Source organism: Boleophthalmus pectinirostris, unplaced genomic scaffold, assembly GCF_026225935.1.
Source record: "Boleophthalmus pectinirostris isolate CB_2022bp ecotype Guang Dong unplaced genomic scaffold, ASM2622593v1 HiC_scaffold_10, whole genome shotgun sequence".
Classification (NCBI taxonomy): Eukaryota; Metazoa; Chordata; class Actinopteri; order Gobiiformes; family Gobiidae; genus Boleophthalmus; species Boleophthalmus pectinirostris.
The window spans coordinates 25,552,302-25,570,530 of NW_026570971.1; the positions used below are offsets into that span (position 1 = coordinate 25,552,302).

Below are 18,229 nucleotides of genomic sequence, written 5' to 3' on the forward strand. Positions count from 1 at the left end.
GAAGTAAAAGAAGAGGTCCTTTGCAAATAATAAAAAAAAAAGGCTTCACAGGCTTGCACTTTAATCTTTGTCTAGTCATGTTTTCAAAAACCCATAGACTGTATATATAAATGGACATTGCTAACCCACTAATAGGAAGTGAACACAGGGGCTCTTCCTCCTCCATCGACTCTCGTTTTAATTGACGTTAAATTGAAACATTGTCGCCCCTCTCTCTGTAACTGCTGCTGTGAGCACTCTCATTTTCATTTTTAAATATTTGTATTAACTCTCTTTTATTTCACTATAAGGAATAGTCCATCCATTTTCTTCTGCTTATCCGGGGCCGGGTCGCGGAGGCAGCAGTCTAAGCAAGGACTCCCAGACTTCCTTTGCCCCGGCCACTTCCTCTAGCTCCTCCGGGGGGACCCCAAGGTGTTTCCAGGCCAGCCGAGAGAGAGTAGTTCCTATAATAGTCCCTCCAGCGTGTCCTGGCTCATTTCAGCCGCTTGTATTTGTGATCTTGTCCTTTAGGTCATTACCTAAAGCTCAGCACCATAGGTATTTTGCTATTTTGTCTGTAAAATAAATAAATTCCTATTCCTAATATAGAACTTGGCTCCTAATGTGCTCCTATGACTCCTAGCCTCCTGAGCTTCATTTGACTGGAGCTGAACGTTATGTGAGGCGTCACACTCCCTTAGTCCACGTCTTTGTACAGTCTATGCAAAAGTAAAATGTGTTTTATATCAATTTAAATATTATTATTCCATCTCTCCTTGATCAAAAATATTTCCATTGACAATATCTGTAGAAGATGGTAACAAAACAGTGATACAGATTTTTGCTAAATCCAGTGAAACTGGATATTTTTGATAGAATAAATGACGGTGATGTTGGATGATGATGTAGCAAGTTAACAGAAGCATACTGCGTACAGTAGTAAACTTGACTGTAATATCTCCACTGTGGCAGTAGAATCATCAGCCATCTCAGCTACTCCCTTTCCTCTTCTCCACCATCAATGTCTACAGCCCAATAAGGGGAGATATTTCCAAAAACAACTCATACTCCTCCCTCCATCAAACAGCTACCCTCCTCTGTCTGCCACGGTTTAAACGTCAATAAAGTTCTCCTACCTTGACACACGATGCAAATAAGATTAAAAGAATTGTAGCTTCATATAAAATTTTCATTGCGTCACAAAGGATTCAGATATAGAATTTGCCTATTTTTTCTGTTACATGTAAACAAATCAATGTTTGTCTGTTTATGTTTTTGAAAATAACACTGAAAGTCATAGTTAACACAACTCCAGGTATGTTTTCGATGGGGAAACAACATTATGACATAGAACAGAGGGTAACATAGGTTCCTTAATAATGAAAAAATGTCATTAAACAATATAAGCATTGGTGATTCATTTCTTTCCTATATCACCAAGACATACATTCCTCTTGTCCTTAAAGTTTAAGCCTTCCCCTCTCCTTCCCCTCTCTTCTATCAGTGAAGACACAGCACATCCCTCTTTGTCCAATTATCACTGTCCCATCTGAGGAGGAGAGTGTAGGACGCACCGTTGAAGGGGACACGGTGGGACACTCTGAGACCACTTTAGTGATGTGCTCAAACACCTGTCTGTATGAGTCTGGCACCTGCTCTATTGGAAGTGCAGGTGAGACTTGTCACTTGTTTTTACCCTCAAGGGGACCTAAGGCCCTCCAGGAGGTATCCATAAAACAAAGGAATGTACTTAAAATGGGTTTAAAGGTCCCATATTACGCTATTTTCTGATCTATGTTATAATATTGTTTCCGCACCACAAACATATCTGGAATTGTTTTTTGTTTCATTCACACAAACCCTGCATATTTAGACTGGGTTCATCTCTCAAACAGAAAAAAAACAAATTTCCACCTTGTGTAGCAATCTCTACTGAACTAAAGGTAAAAAATAGATGTTAACTTGAAAACAACTGCTTCATGACATCACAAGGTGGAGCAGAGCATTTTGAGCTTTGTAAATGTAGACACTCATAATAAAGGATTACTCAAACATGTGTTAATAAAACAAAACACAACTCCAGGTCTGTTTTTGATGAGGTAACAACATTATAACATGACTTAAAGCTCACAAGAGTCCATTTTGTGTAACATAGGACCTTTAACAGTGCACCTTTCTGCTGGTCTCCATGGATATGTTATTGCTTTCCTGGAATGTTCCACAAAATGGTACGAAATAAATCTATCTCTATGGACACCAGTAGGTCAGGCTTCAAGGTTTTATTAGGTTAGATAGATAAATTTAATGTCAAACTGTGGAATATTCCAAGTAATAACACCTCCACGGAGGCAAGCATGGCAGACCCTCTACCAGAAAACATCTTCACTCATTGTACATTCTAATAAAAGTACTAACATGTTTGTGGCTAAAATATATGGAAATGTACTGTAATTATACGAAAAGCTAAAGTAGAATCATGGTAAATAGAGGTCCGATGTGAGTATGCAGGTCCATTTACTCTAAGTACCCATTAGCATAGAGCCTTTCAGTGGAAGTGAACAATGTGGCTTTATGTGAAAGAATGGTGCCATAAGCTAATCCCATTTAGCTTTTAGACACAAATAATGTACTGCTAACTGAATTATCAAGATGAAAATACACATAATCAAGTTTGCTTTGACAACTCACAAGCATGTAAGCTCTGAACGTACAAGTACATACCAACTCTGATACAAGTTTTTAATAGGCTAAGTACTGTAATACAATTTAACAGTAGAGGGATGAACCAAACTTTGAAATGAATGGTATCTGTACTGCTATTAGGCTGTATACTATATCCACCTCATATTAAAGGCATATTCTGTAACCTTTCTGCCTGTTACCATGGAGATGTTAGGGTATTGCCTGGAAAGTATGGCCAATAACTTATTTGTCTTGCATCTATGTAATTATGAGTATCTACTTGTCTCCGTGATACTGAAGTATAACATCACACTGTGGGACATTCCAGTGAAAACATAATAATCCCTATTGCAACAAGCTAGAGGCGGACCTTTTACCGAAGATACTTGCACCTTTAATATGCAATTTCATGAATGCACCAGATCCTTTATAGGTCCTACAGTATATTAAACAAAATTGACTCCTGTGAGCTTTAAGCCATGTTAAAATGTTGTTACCTCATCAAAAACATAACATACCATGTTTTGTTTCATTCACACATGTTTGAGTAACCCTTTATTATTAGTCTCTCTACATCTCCAAAGCTCAAAATGCTTTGTTCCACCTTGTGATGTCACGAAGTTTTCAAGTGAACATCTAACCGTTACCCTTTGTTTAGTAGAGATGAGCAATTTCAGGGCTGTAAATATAAATATAATCATACTGAAGCTATATGGAGTTTAAAAAAGTATGACAGTGGTGTGTGGGGGAGTGATGGTGGTGAGCCAATGGCGCAGATTGGCAGCTGCACTTCTGTCAGTCTGCCCCAGGGCAACTGTGGGTACAACTGTAGATTACCATCGCCAGGTATGGAGTGAATGAATGATGCTCTGTAAAGCGTCTTAGGCTACGTTCAGACTGCAGGGCTTAATGCTCAATTCCGATTTTTTTGTGAAATCCGATGTTTTTGCGAGGTCGTTCACATTTCCAATTAAATGCGACTTGTCTGTGACTCCAGTGTGAACGGTAAACGGCCCGAAAGTGTCCCACATGCATACTGGAGGACACGATGACGTCAACCCCATGCATCAACCGCAGTGAGCGTGCTCTGTGTTTACGGAAGTTGTCCAAACATGGACGCGAGCATTGAGCACCTGGCGATTTTACAGTTCCAGTTTCCGCCTGCTTCAGCGCAGAATAGTGACGTTTGTCGCTTGTTGATGACGTGTAGGTTGGATGGATGTGCTTTGGCCGTTCAGACTGAAGTCACATGTCAAAAGATCAGATATGTATCGGTTTCAGGAGCACATATCCAAGTGGCCTGGGTCGCATTTGAAAAAAATCGGATCTGTGTCGTTCAGACTGTCATTAAAAGATCGGATACAGGTCACATAGGGGCCAAAAAAATCGGATTTGGGTCACTTCAGGCTGCAGTCTGAACGCAGCCTTAGTGACATATGTCTGTGAAAAGCCCTATATATAAATAAAAAAGTGTAACACTTCCCTGTTTTGCCACATGACATCACAAGGTGGAACAGAGTGTTTTAGTTTGAGAGGAGAACATACCCTAAAAACAGCCTAAAGAAATTTCAAAATTATAATATAGATCAGAGAATATTATAATATAGGCCCTTTAAGCACCTGTAAAACCATGCGACTTTTGCATAACCCCATACTGTGGAACACTCCAGTCCAAGCAATAATCTCAATATGGTAACAAGCTGGTGGCAGACCTTCTACAAGAAAATGTACACAGTTCCCCTTTAACATAAATCATAATGAATGCACCAAACCCTTTAAGCACCTGCAAACCCACAGCATTTTTGCATATGCTACAACCTCTTGCTCCTCTATCTCCAAACACACACGCGGAGCTCTGCTGTAGTGTATAGTGCTGATTAATTACACTTGAAAGAGCTGGTTTACCTTGGTGGCCACTGTCCGCCCAAACAGTATGGCATAGCAGAGGTTGAGGGCGGAGGAGTAGGAGAAGACACGCAGCCTGTTCCTTCCGTGGGGAGTCATGCCAAACGGGCTGTTCCACTCGTACAGGGTGAGGAAGAGCGCGGTGAGGTGCAGCGTGACGAAGATGCCCACCCACATGGACCAGTGCAGCGGCCACATGAAAGCACCTATGGGAGCCGCCGTGTCCTTACTGCGCACCTGAAAAGAACAACAACGGAAACAGCTGTGAGGACAAGATGGCTGGCTCTGTGGGTTAAGTAAGACATGTTTCGGTCCGCGGTCTTCTCTCGTTGTAAACTGGGGATTTAGCTTTGAAATGAAACGCTGGAGTCTGAGGATATTATGTGCTCCAATCTGTCTCTCGCAGAGGGAAGTATTAACTACTCAAAATAACTACAGTGCCTCTGAGTGCTGGGAGCAAAGATGGCTTATAAAATATTTGAACACTTGGTAAAATGGATTAACAATAGAATAGTACTAGTCGTAGAAGTAACAGTAGTAGACATTGATATATTTATAACCCTAATATGAGTAGTACTGGTATGGTAAACAAGACACACCACATCAAAACTAGGACTAAACCTGGAACTAAACCAGGATTAGACCAAAACCAAGTCTGCATCTGGACCGGTGAATGGATTTTTAATAATGTGTAATAGTATGTTCAGTTCTATTGTGATATTTACCCATGGTGCTATGTTATTTCCTCCTCAAAAACATACACAGAGTTGTCTTTTCTTTTAGCAAGACATGTTTAAAATCTGAAAATGCTTAGTCACACGTAGAGTATATAATGTCATTAGGTGGTTATCCAGAAAGAGCTCCTCTGTGTTTTTAAAGTTCATACACTTTCAACAGACTCATTCTAATAATTTTAATGCTCAAATTAGAGCCCGACTGATATGGATTTTGCTGTGGCCGATATGAAACCGATATAATGGGAGTTGGCGCTGCCGATAGCCGATATAATCACCGATATATTTAGTGATGTAAAAATTCACTGTAAATGTTGAATTGTTTAAAAAACTTCGGTTTGGCTCTGGTGGATTTTAAATTGGGTTTATTTAGGCAACATTTATTGTTATTCTGCCTCTTTACATCATATTTACAGACAGTAGGTTGGCTTAATGCAGTGCTTCTCAATTATTTTCTGTCATGCCCCCCCTAGGACGAATAAAACATCTCGCGCCCCCCCGCGTGACTATAGATAGTATCATTTGTCTATAAAATTGTTATAAGTACACCTGTGCGTAACACTGCCACCTTATATGACGCCAACAATGCTCGCTGGTTTACTGAAGTAGCAGTCACAAGCGGGATGATTGTCGGCAATATTCGGCACGTTTTCGCTGAAAAATCTCAAGCGGCTTATCAGAGTGATTGGGGTGTAATGTATTTAAGTGACGCCTTAATTTATTGGGCTTCATGCTGTCCGCTGCCAACATTTTTAGACACAGTAAGCACACGGGTCTTTCCTCGTCTCCCACCGTAGTCACAGTGAAGCCAAGCGCTACATACGCTTCGTCATATTTCCTCGTCTTAGCTTTCGGGAGATTTTCGTTTGTCTCTTTATCTCCGTCTCTCTCCGTCTGTCTTCTCATCCCTGTTAAATATTTTTTCATGGTGTCACTTGAGGGTCTGCTACACTTCGTGTCTACACTTCATACTCAAACTCTGTGCTGTGTGCAAAGCGCGCATGCTCAGTGCAAACAAAACTCCTACACCACCGAGCGAATGCTCCCTGCGCACACTCTGCCAATGAGAGCGCTCTGCCCCCTAATGTAGTGGAAGTGCAATTGCACTTTATTCTAAAGGCCCGTTCAGACCAAAGCGTCAAAGCGTCCACTTTCTATGTAAAGTCTATGTGGACGCGCGACTAGAGCGTCCTGCGTTTTTGCGGCGCGTTTTCGGCGTCAGCGCGGCACAAATCTGGCGTCAGTGCAGCGCGTCTTCAGCGTTTTGGCGTCAGCGGCCAAGACGCGCGTCCAAGGCGTCAGCGTCAAGAAGTTGAAAATGCTGAACTTTTCGCGTCAGACGCGCCGCGTCAACCAATCAGGGACGAGTATCCAGAGACGCAGCGACGTTATTATCAGGAAGAAAGACCCGAGAACCAAAACGAGAACCACAAACATGAACGGAGAATAAATATATACGCCACAATCACCGAGCCGATCGCACGAGGACTACACCAGGACCGGACCAGGACCAAACCAGGACTAGACCGGGACTAAACAAGGACTAGACCGAGACTAGACCGGGACTAAACAAGGACTAGACCGAGACTAGACCGAGACTAGACCGAGACTAAACAAGGACTAGACCGGAACTAGACCGTGATTAGACCAGGACTAGACCGGGACTAGACCGGGACCAGACCGGGACTAGACCGTGATTAGACCAGGACTAGACCGTGATTAGACCAGGACTAGACCGGGACTAGACCGTGATTAGACCAGGACTAGACCGGTATTAGACCAGGACTAGACCGGGACTGATCCAGTGTCATTAGCGGAGTATAAATATATATACGCCCCAGTCGTCGACCCGATCTCCTCCTTTTGATGTTTTATGTCATAAAAACACTCTCTCAGTCTGGTCTGACATTGTTTCGGGAAAAGACCGGGACCGGGCTCTTGTTTCCAGGGCAACGGACGCGCGTCAAGTATTTTTGTCCCGTTCGTCCACGGCGTCAAAGACGCGCGTCGGGGGGCGTCTAAACTCAAATGCAAAGGCTCCAAATAGAGGCGTCAAGGCGTTTTTTGACGCTTTGGTGTGAACGGCCCTTAAGACAGTAAAAAAAATCTAAATAAAAAAATAAAAAAGCATGTTCCCCGAGGTCAAACGCGCCCCCCTTGACGGAGGGGGGCGCGCCCCACTATTTGAGAAGCACTGGCTTAATGGCATTTTTGCATCACATTCTAGACACTAGTGATGGGTATTCCAGTTCTTTTTAGAGAACCGGCTCTTTTGGCTCGGCTCACTAAAAGCTGCTGGTTCTTTTGGCTCCCAAGTGGCTCTTCAGATTGTTTTGTTGCAAGCAGGACTAAAGCACGTCTAAAGCAGAACTGAATCAGGACTGAACCAGGTCTAAACCAGGACTGAAAAAGGACTAAACCGGGACTTATTTATTTTATGCTAAACTACAGTCAAATATGCTCGTTTTTTTTTTTTTTTTTTTTTTTTTTTTTTTTTTTTTATCCTACGTACACGCAAATTTCTCAATTTGCTCCCGTCGTTCCCTTCAAAGAGCCGGTTCTAAGAGTCATTTCGTTCGCGACGGACCCATAACTAGTAAAGAAAGTAGCGCTATTAGCCTTTAGCCGTAAATACGTGCGCGCCGCGGGTAATTAATTATATGCGCAAATGTCATAATTCACACGTCTGTTCACAGCTCATTTCCATATCAGTGCAGGTCCAGTAACAAATATACGGCCAATATAGTCACTTTAGAACAGACCAATAGAAAACAGCCTGTTTATGTGCGGGAGCTACAGCAGCTAACCCATAACAAATGACAAAAACTAGCTTCAGAGTCGACATATTTCCAACACTCACCGCTCATACAGGCTCCTCCTCACATCACAAATCTGCACTAATAAATGTCCTTTTAATCCAGACTCAAACCGATTGTCCGTAAAAAGAATATAATCTCAGTGTTTGGATCTGTGTCTGCAGGTGTAAACAAACACACGTGAGTGACGCGACTCTGTGGTGTGTTCAGGGACAGTACGGACACACACAGACAAATGACTCCGTAGATAAATACTGATGTGGAGCCACATATTAGGACATTTATCTGTCTGTAAATTGGATTAAATGAACAGAATGTAGAGAGTCTAAGCTTTATAACGAGGTATAACATGCCCACGTGAAATATCGGCCCCTATCAGCAAGCATATCGGCCGATAGCCGATATGCCTAAAGTTGCCCATATCAGCCGATAATATCGGTCGGGCTCTAGCTCAAATTGTCTTCACTGTGGGATTTAGCAGTCGAACTTACTACTAACTACTTACTACTACTACTTGTCAAAAAATACTGTATTGTTACTCTGTACGGGGACTTGCTCTCGTGTCTCCATGGCGATAAACTGTTTGTAGACTCTCTACAAGAAAAGTTACATAGTGCACCTTTAATCGTTAATAGTTTAGACGCAACATCTTCACACCAAGCTCTCTGAAACTAAACTGGCTCTCATCAGTATTCAGAAATGGAGTCTGGGCACAGTAATTATGCACAGACTAAACTCTCTGTGCTCCTCACTGAGGGGCAAAACGAGAAGGGCAGAATGAGAAGGGTAGAATGAGAAGGGTAGAATGAGAAGGGCAGAATGAGAAGGGCAGAATGAGAAGGGCAGAATGAGAAGGGCAGAATGAGAGGGGCAGATTGATAGGACTAGAATGAAAGGGGAAGAAAGAGGGGGTACAAAGATAGGGGCAGAATGATAGAGGTAGAATGAGGGGGCAGAAAGAGAGGAGTAGAATTAAAGGGACAGAATGAAGGGTAGAATGATAGGAGAAGAATGACAGGGGTAGAATGATAGGGGCAGAAAGAGGAGGTAGATTCATAGGGGTAGAATGACGGGGCAGAATGATAGCAGTAAAATTAAAGGGGCAGAGAAAGGAGTAGAATGATAGGGGCAGAATGATAGAGGTAGAATGAGGGGCAGAAAGAGGGAGGTAGAGAGAGGTAGAATGAGAGGGGTAGAATGAGAGGGACAGAATGAGAGGGGCAGAATGAGAGGGGCAGAATGAGAACGGCAGAATGATAGGGTTAGAATGAAAGGGGCAGAATGAAAGGTAAAAAGAGTGGTAGAATGAGAAGGGCAAAATGAGAGGGGTAGAATGAGAGGAGCAGAAAGAGTGGTAGAATTAGAGGGACAGAATGAGAAGGGCAGAATGATAGGGGTAGAATGAAAGGGGCAGAATGAAGGGTAGAATGAGAACAGCAAAATGAGAAGGACAGAATGAGAGAGGTAGAATGAGAGGGGTAGAATAAGAGGGGCAGAACGAGGGGATAGAATGGGAAGGGCAGAATGATAGAGGTATGATGAGAGGGGCAGAAAGAGGGGGTAGGAGAGGGACAGAATGAGAGGGACAGAATGTGAGGGGCAGAAGGGTGAGGCGTAGCCATGTCTGCTGATCACTAATACATGTCATCTATAGAGAGCAGATTAACCCATCACAAGACCCAATGTAAATATTTAATGTACATGTCCAATGGATTATTTACACTCTTTGTATCTATGGATGTCTCATAGCACCAAATCGAATCAAAAGTAGAGGGATAAAATAATCATGATTGAGGTTCTGCTCAATTTGTTGTTTTGTCTTTCTGGGTTTTGATCTTTTGGACCGGGTCTGAAAGCTTTTTAAAAACTTGAAAGAAACATTTAAAATTAATGATGCTACGCAACTTTATAAATGTGCTCAAGGTTTTTTGAGGAGGAGCAGGTGGATTTAGTTTGTCTATTTTTGTACATTCAGAATAAAATATAAATGGTAATATAACATTTTTAATCATAACATTGAAATGGTAGATTTTTGAGAGCATATTGTTGCCAGACTACTGGTGCGTTTCTGTGAAAATAATACATGCCAGATTTCATTAAAATTCTTTCTGACCAATGGAGGGGCCACAAGCATCCTTTTGAGGGCCCATAATCAGAAGAATATGAAACATTTACATAATATGAGATTGGGCCTGGGTTACTTTGTACAAAAAAGTCAAGCACCAAGGTTAAAAAGGTTAAAGTTGATTTGTGTGACTTTTTGGTGGAAGATCAAATGTGTTTCTACTGCCTTGTCTGGAATGTTTCACAGTATGGCATTAAACATTTCTATCTTCATGGAGATCAGCCCAGACCAGGTTACAGGTCAGATCTGTGGAGAGGCATCCCCACTCACAGTCAGAATACATGTTGTTCTAGGTATTTTTGAGCTATAAAACCACCTGCAATTGAATAAATGTGCAGTAGAGTCGTGAAATGTCATACTGTGGAACATTCCAGGCAGAGAATGACATATCCAACAAAAAAGGAGGTGACATAGTGCACAGTTATGAACATCTCCATCAATTAACAAGGAGTTACACAGCTAACTATATGGAGTCTTAGAACACCACGAAGCACACTGGTCCTAAGTTATCCCTCACTTTCCTTGCATCCTAATGATTCATGATTAAAATAAGGATGCTTTTAGAATACAAATGTTGCGGGTCTTTAACTTTATACAACAATAGTTTCATTGGCCGTACCAGGATGCCCAGGCTGGTGGAGTAGAATGGCGAGGTGAAGTCGATGACTCTGCTGCGCTGCGAGTTGATGGAGAAAGAGGTCACGGCCATGTCCGCTGTTCCGTTCAGCAGGTCCCCCACCAGCCCCGTCCAGCGCCCGGCCCCGCTCAGAGCTCCGTACTTCCCGTCCCCCACGATGTAAAGGTCAAAGGTGAACCCCATGTCCTCTGCCAGCTTCTCCAACAGGTCTATGCAGTAACCGTAGCAACACTTTCTCACGTCCTCTGGCAAGTCTGAAAGGAGAATATATTTACAAATAAGACATGTGGTTTTTCGGGGACTTTTGAACTATAACATGCAGAGATCATAATTTTACATTTTGTTCACTGTAAACTTTTAGTCCATGTTACCTTTTATTATTTTGAAAATGCTATATTCGCTGAAAACATGTACCTTATTTTTTGGACTATAAGTCGCACTTTTTTCATATTTTGGGTGGTCTTGCAACTTATATATAAACATTTTCACACTGACAGCCACTAGAGGGCGCTCTAGGCTGGTGTGCCAGTATCTGCTGCTCCTATTACTCCTGTACTACTGTCACTTCATGCTCTACTGTGCATGTCTCCTACAGAAAGAGCCGCTGTTCTGTCTGTATCATGTCAGTTGATCGCACCATTACTTCTGTATCACTGAAAATTTAAAATTTAAACAAATTTATAAAGACAACTAAGAAGACTGAACACAAATGCCCCCAAAAAGAAAATCATATTTTGCAGATTACAAGATGCAATTAGTGAAATCTGCAGCCGAAAATGGAAATCGAGCAGCAGAAAGAAAGTTTGGAGTGAGTGAGAAACTTGTGACAACCAGGAGCGTGCGCCATGCAACTTTCCTGGAAGCCACTGATGGATCGACAAAGCCTGGACTTCAGTGACAACTGAAACCATCCTGTGGGAATTCAGAAAGGCCAGAATAATTCTAACTGGAACTGCTGCTGAGATGACGACAGCTACGCAGAAGAGGAAGTGGCGCTCTGTTTACCTCCAGAGGTCTCGGAGTTGCTCAAAAGTGACACTGAGGATGAAGAATTCAATGGATTTGGTGATCAAGAGTTTGGTAAACTACTTCTCTTCTGTTGTTTATAGTTTAATTTGAATAACTGTTAATATGTCACGTTAACACATTTTTTGGCTGGTGCGACTTATACTCCAGAGCGACTTATAGTCCGAAAAATACAGTAATTAACATGTTTATAATTTGGACAAAATCTTACAGCTAACCATAAGGAGGGTTTGAAAAGAGCCCAGGAGCGATAACTAAATTACCCAAACCATGCATGGATGGCATCTAAAATGTCTTCAGACATGTTTTTGATGAAGGGACATTATAGCACGGCTCAAAAAGGTTGATTTTGCATAATACCCCCTCTTTAATATTGATCTTAATCAAATTTGTAATAGAAATTGGGCCATTGTTGAAAATAAGTACAGAGTAAAGGGTGGAGATAAGGAGCAGTTGAAAACTGAGATATTCTGAGCACTCAAGCCTTGAAAGCTGGACGCTACTTAACTCAAACATGAATGAGCCAATTAAAATACAACTTTAAGGTGCACTGTGTAACTTTTCTGGTAGAGGGTCCACCACTTTGAATAATTTGTGTGTGTGTGTGTGTTTTTCCTGAAATGATCTCCAGAATGGCATTTAATTTAACCATCTCCATGGAGACAATGAGGCCACATGACTAGTCCAAGGTACAGGTCAGATCTGTGGACCTGCTCACAATAACATACCAGGCAAAGCAATAACATCACCATGGAGACAAGCAGATGGCGGATCAGAAATGTTACACAGTGCATTTTTAAGCTAATGTTGATAGAAGACACTGTTTTAAGGTTAAAATTTAATAAAAGTTGATGTTATATAATACATGATTTTTAAAGTATAGTTATTCAGCTATTAATATGCATGTTTTAAAGAGCAGAGGTTGCAACTTTGGCGGGATTTGACCCCGACTGAAATGTTGATGATCCAAGCTTAAGTCCCTGCCCCATGTAATAAAAAATCTCCAGCAACATCATCATACAGGTTTTTTCCCAATTAATTTAGTATCTCTTTTTTGCCAAGTCAACTTCGCTCCCAAAGCTTTTAAAACTTGGCAGTAATGAGCGTGGTTGTTCTGTTTTAACACTATCTACAAGACAATTTGGGAATTTGATATTTAAAATTGTATTAGGGTTGCCAACGCTATTAGTTTTACAATCAACGCTATGACCATTAAGGCCGCATATAAAATAAAAAAGCTTCGTCATCCATAATGTTAATTTCAGACCTTATACTTTTAATCAAACAATATTAAGATGGTTTATGACTGCATTTATGATCTGAATGCCAAGTTAGAAATCTTCCACAAGTAGAATATATATTCTTTGATGACAGAAGTCCAGATCTCTTATTCATCCTTCTTCTTCTATGGTTTCGTTGTGAAGTAGAGATGCTCCTTGGGGCCAGATGCATTGATATTCATTTGAGATATTGAACAGGACTGACTAGCCATGATCTCCTATTGATTTTGCTTCAGAAATCAACTTGAGTTTTGTGGAGAGGTGCTATTTGTGGTGCTGATGTCCATAGTAATGAGATAAAGAGCTTATAAAACAGCAAGGAGTACTCAAGACTGGATTTGGCTTCTGAATTTTGAAAAATGGCTGAGCACGTCCACAACAAAGCTGTCTACTACTGAGAAGAGGAGACAGAAAAAGTCTCATCTATAGAAGTGGATGCCCTGGACGCGCGTCAAATATTTTTCTCCTGTTCGTCCACGTTTTGTAGGTTGAGTGCTCTTATTTGAGTGAAAGTTTTGGTTACTCTTCCCATTGTGAGTCTTTATGTTGGCAAGATCACTTAATTTGAAAACTTGTGTTCTGTGTGCCTTCAGATATGTTTAGTTTTTCTAATTTTTGTGATGTAAATGAAAGATGTTTAAAGTTATTTGATGTTTTGTTCTTCCATTTACACTGATCTCAAATTATTTAAAAAATAGATGTTCTGTCTAGACAGTTACTCTTGAAATTAATTGAACAGTACTTTCTCCAAATACCTTTTTTCTCTTACTTGAGCTAGTTTTTAGACCATTATGTAAATGTAGTACTTCTGTAGAGATGCACCAATCCTGCTTTTTCAGTTCTGATACCAATTTCGATTTTATGGCGAACCACACCAGAGACTGAAAAGAGCATTTAATAAATAACAAAACAGATCCAGATGTGTTGTGTAGCTGTCATTTATCTCTCATGTAACTACAGAACAGCTTTGTGTAAATAAAAGTTCAAATATTGTGAGATTTTCTGTGCAAATTACAACCAGAAAATAGTCTTATTACATCAATTTATATGTCCAACCAGGATATTAACTGAACCAATATTTGGAAGCCCATCTCAGATCCAGCAACATTTTCAACATCAGCGCTGATATTCAATACCAGTATCAGATTGGTGCATCCCGATTCTTTACTAATATAATGTTGAAGTAACAGCACTCTGCTTATCTGTAATTTAAAGTGTTTACTTGGTGGCTGCGATCATGCCCAGAAATAGTAAATTATATAATGACTAAAAATGTGTGTTGATTTAATCAGGCATTGGTCGAACTTATGTCAGTGTATGGCCTAATTGGTGCACCCCTCATCAGCTTTAACTCAACCTCAATCCTGCTGGGTTAATAGAGTATTTAACATGAGCAATCATATAATACTTACATCATTTGATTCAAAGTCGTGGAAATATTGGGACAGGATAAATAGGCGCAGTGCAAATTGCTTCCAAAGTTTAAGCAATTAAAAAGTGAATTGTGTGACATAGGCAGAGCAATGAACAGATTACCACAAGTATTGAGAATTAGCTGAGTCAATTCTAAAAAGTTCCGAAAGAAAGGCTTGTGAAGTGAAATTATTTTACATTATATGGAGTATTTTTTGGCAAATCTCACAGTAATGAGGTTGTTGGTTTGCTCTGTTGTGTACTTTTTCTCTAAAAACGCTACAACAAGTGCAGTCATTATTTTCAGATTGGAAAAGATCAAGACAAAATCAACTTTTATGTTGGCTGTTCAAAAATGGATCAAAAGATGGTCTCTGTAACCTTTTTACTAGTACAACAAAGTGCCCCAGAGTTTCTTTATAATAACTACACTGAAATAAGTGTTAATGAACAAAGACCTAATTCATAATGAACATATAGTTGAATAGGAATTTTTCAGACTTAGTAATTACCCTAACACTAACTACTTAAGTAAGTACTGTAGTTAATAAGCCTGAATCATGCATTAATTGTTTGTTAACTTGCTCTGGGACTGTGTATGGAAACTAGCGTTAGTTAAATCTGGTGTAAAGCTTCTCTTCTTTTATGAGATGAATGTGTTTACACAAGGTTCCTGTTCAAATAAAATGATCCTATTTTTATATAGCGCTTTTCCACCTTCAAGGCACTCAAAGTACTTCAAGGAAACACTCACCAATTCACACGTACATTCATACACCAGGGTGAGATGGGTTAAGTATCTTGCACAAGGACACAACAACAGCACTCTGAGGGAGGTGGAATCGCAGCACCAACCTGTGGGTCAGTGGATGTGACTGCTCTAACAATGATGTTTATGTCGAGAGCGGGACAGGAACTGTCAACCTTCAGATCAGTGGACAAACACTGACAAAAACAATAAACTAAATCATTCTCAACTATTTGTTCATTTTGAGTTTGGTCATGCTTTTTTAAGGTGAAATAAGGCGAAGTTATTATAAAGTCTTGGGTTCTGGGTTGTAGAATTGTATGTCTTGTAAAAGTCGAACAGTGTGACTTAGGTGTGACTCACCAGGCCCGTCCCAATCGGCTGCGGTGGAGTTAGGATTGTGGAGCTGGTTGAATATGTTGTTGATGACATCACTGCGATTGGTCCTTGGGTCCAGACACATCTGCCCCGCGGGACACTGGCCGTCATCATCCACCTCACGCGTGAACACAAACGGGTGCTCCACTAGTGTGACCACCCTCAGACGGTGCCCCTCCACAGACAGGCCCGGTCTCCACCTCCCCCACACCATGCCCTCCATCTGCCCCTCCCCTCCTCTCACCCCCGCTCCCAGACCCTGGCCCTGGCTGTTCCCGAACCCGCCAACCAATCCCAGAATGCCGTTCTCCAGCTCCAGAGTCCCACGGGTCCACTGTCCCACGGTGACCCAGGCCGGCTGCCCCAGAGCGCCCCTCTTCAGGCTCCAGACGTGGAAGAGCTGTGAGGAGAGCACCCGCGAGTGAGAGGGCTCCACCTGGATCAGACCGGTCGCCCCCGTGAACGAGGTGTTGGACAAGTACCTGCACAGACACACAAGGACAAGGACATGTGAATATTCACTATTCAAGACTAGTTATGACAAAATAAAAATACTCAACATCACTTATAATATAGATCAAAAAGATCTACTACTACTACTGCTACTGCTACTACTACTACTACTACTACTACTACTACTACTACTACTACTACTACTACTACTACTACTACTACTACTACAAAGAATACTACGAATACTACGAATACTACTATGACTATTCATCTGATTCAGAGTACTCCACATACAGAAGCCATTGTGCACCAAAAACTACTACTGTTAAAATAATAGTTTATCATTATTTCATTTTGGAGTGATTGGTATTATATTTTTTCTTCAATAACAATTAAGAATCTGTGTAGATCAGGGGTGGGCAATGGGTGGGTTCTCACATGAGAAACAGAAAAAATTGTGGAAGGCCGGGCCAAAATGCTTAACTCAATTCTGCATAATATGAGTTGTATTTCTTGTTGCACTGTTTTGATGAGCTGGTAAGACTGGTAAGAGTTTATGTTATGACTAAGTCATGAAAAAGTGAGGTTTGCCTTACAAAAAAAAAAAAAAAAAAGAGCAATGCAGCTTTAGCCCATGCATGAGGTAATATTATAAAATATGTTTATTTTGTGATTCCAAATGGGCTTATACGGGCTGGTCGAAGTCAACCAAAGGGCTGTATGTGGCCCCAGATCTGTACAATACCCAGGTCTGCTCTAGATGCCATTACAACTACCACAAATAATCAGTGAATTCTGTACCAGCTCCACTGTTTTTAAAAAAAAACGGCTTCTAGCAAGTATTTAACACAAAAGACAAGATTATTAGTCACATTTTGTCAAGATTTGGGACACAGCAGACGTATAATTTTCTGGTGAAGTGGTGAAGCTTGGGAGCAATGGGTCTGTGACAAGTAATTGCATTTTGGAGGAAGTCATAATTAAAAGTTAATGCAGTGCAGTGAGGGTCCCCTTCTATCTGCCCAGTCCATACAGACGGTCATTGCTATTCGCCTCACTCTCCCAGAGGCCCTAGTCTGGTCTTTACTCAGGAATACATTAGGAGGAGCAATCCCCGCCTGGCCATAAATCTCCTCTGGCCTCTTGAACCAAAGCGGGGGACTGCTAGCTGTTAGCTGTTAGCGTTTAGCTTTAGCCTGTGTGGAAACAATCAGGCACGGGTGGATGTGGACCAGTATTGTTTGAGCACGCCTGATTAGAGCTGGGATTGTGTGCAGGTCAGTGTAAATGGTCAAGGTGCTAGTTTAAATGTTAAAGTACACGCCGGGATGAGTGAGTGCATGTGGGTATATGGGCTCCTGAACCGTGACCCAATTTTTGATCATGTTGGGGTCAAAAAGACAGCAGGAAAATGGTGAGTTTGCCTTTTCTGTTAATGAAAGAGGTTAGGGAAGCTGAAGAAACCTCTCCACGAACCGAAGAATGGATGCCTCCTTTCACCTTTTGTTTTATTCACTTTCTGTATCCTTTTAGTCCTCTTTTTTCTCCATGCGTGGAATGTAATGTGCCGAAGTCAGAGCTGGTGGATATAAGGATTCTTTTATTAAATATGTGTAAGAATTTGGAGAGTGTAAAAAGGCAGATTTGTCAGAGGGGTCATGGCCTACACAGTAAAACTTGGCCTAGAGCGAACACGTTTAAGAACTCTGTGAAATGTGGATGATAAGATAAAATGCTACTAAGGGTATGAAATTAGATAATGTAGCCTATAAATGTGATATTATCTGGTTATCTACTCCCTAAATGTTAAAGTAACACTCATTAGCTGTCTGATATGCTCTGACTGCACCGTGTACCTGTCCCTCTTTTGTCCTGCACACTTTGTCCTGTACTTTTTCACTGCCACATAGATGAATTGTATTACAAAAAAAGTAAGATTTACGTAGATAACATGACTTTCAAAAGAGAGTTCTAGAGTTTTTGACTGCACTGGGCTTCAGGGTTTCCAATCTATCTTTACAAGGGGTGTGCAAAAATATTAAAATATTGA

The 18,229-nt window shown here is 41.1% G+C and overlaps 1 protein-coding gene across 1 annotated transcript in view; it reads right to left on the reverse strand.

Annotated features, from left to right (window-relative positions):
• Window positions 1–18,229, reverse strand: part of LOC110157540 (glutamate receptor ionotropic, NMDA 3B-like) — a 276,111-nt gene that overhangs the window by 76,055 nt on the left and 181,827 nt on the right. The window contains 3 exon segments of the mRNA XM_020921888.2: window positions 4,570–4,806; window positions 10,864–11,135; window positions 15,712–16,208. Of these exon segments, the coding sequence (XP_020777547.2) occupies window positions 4,570–4,806; window positions 10,864–11,135; window positions 15,712–16,208 (1,006 nt within the window).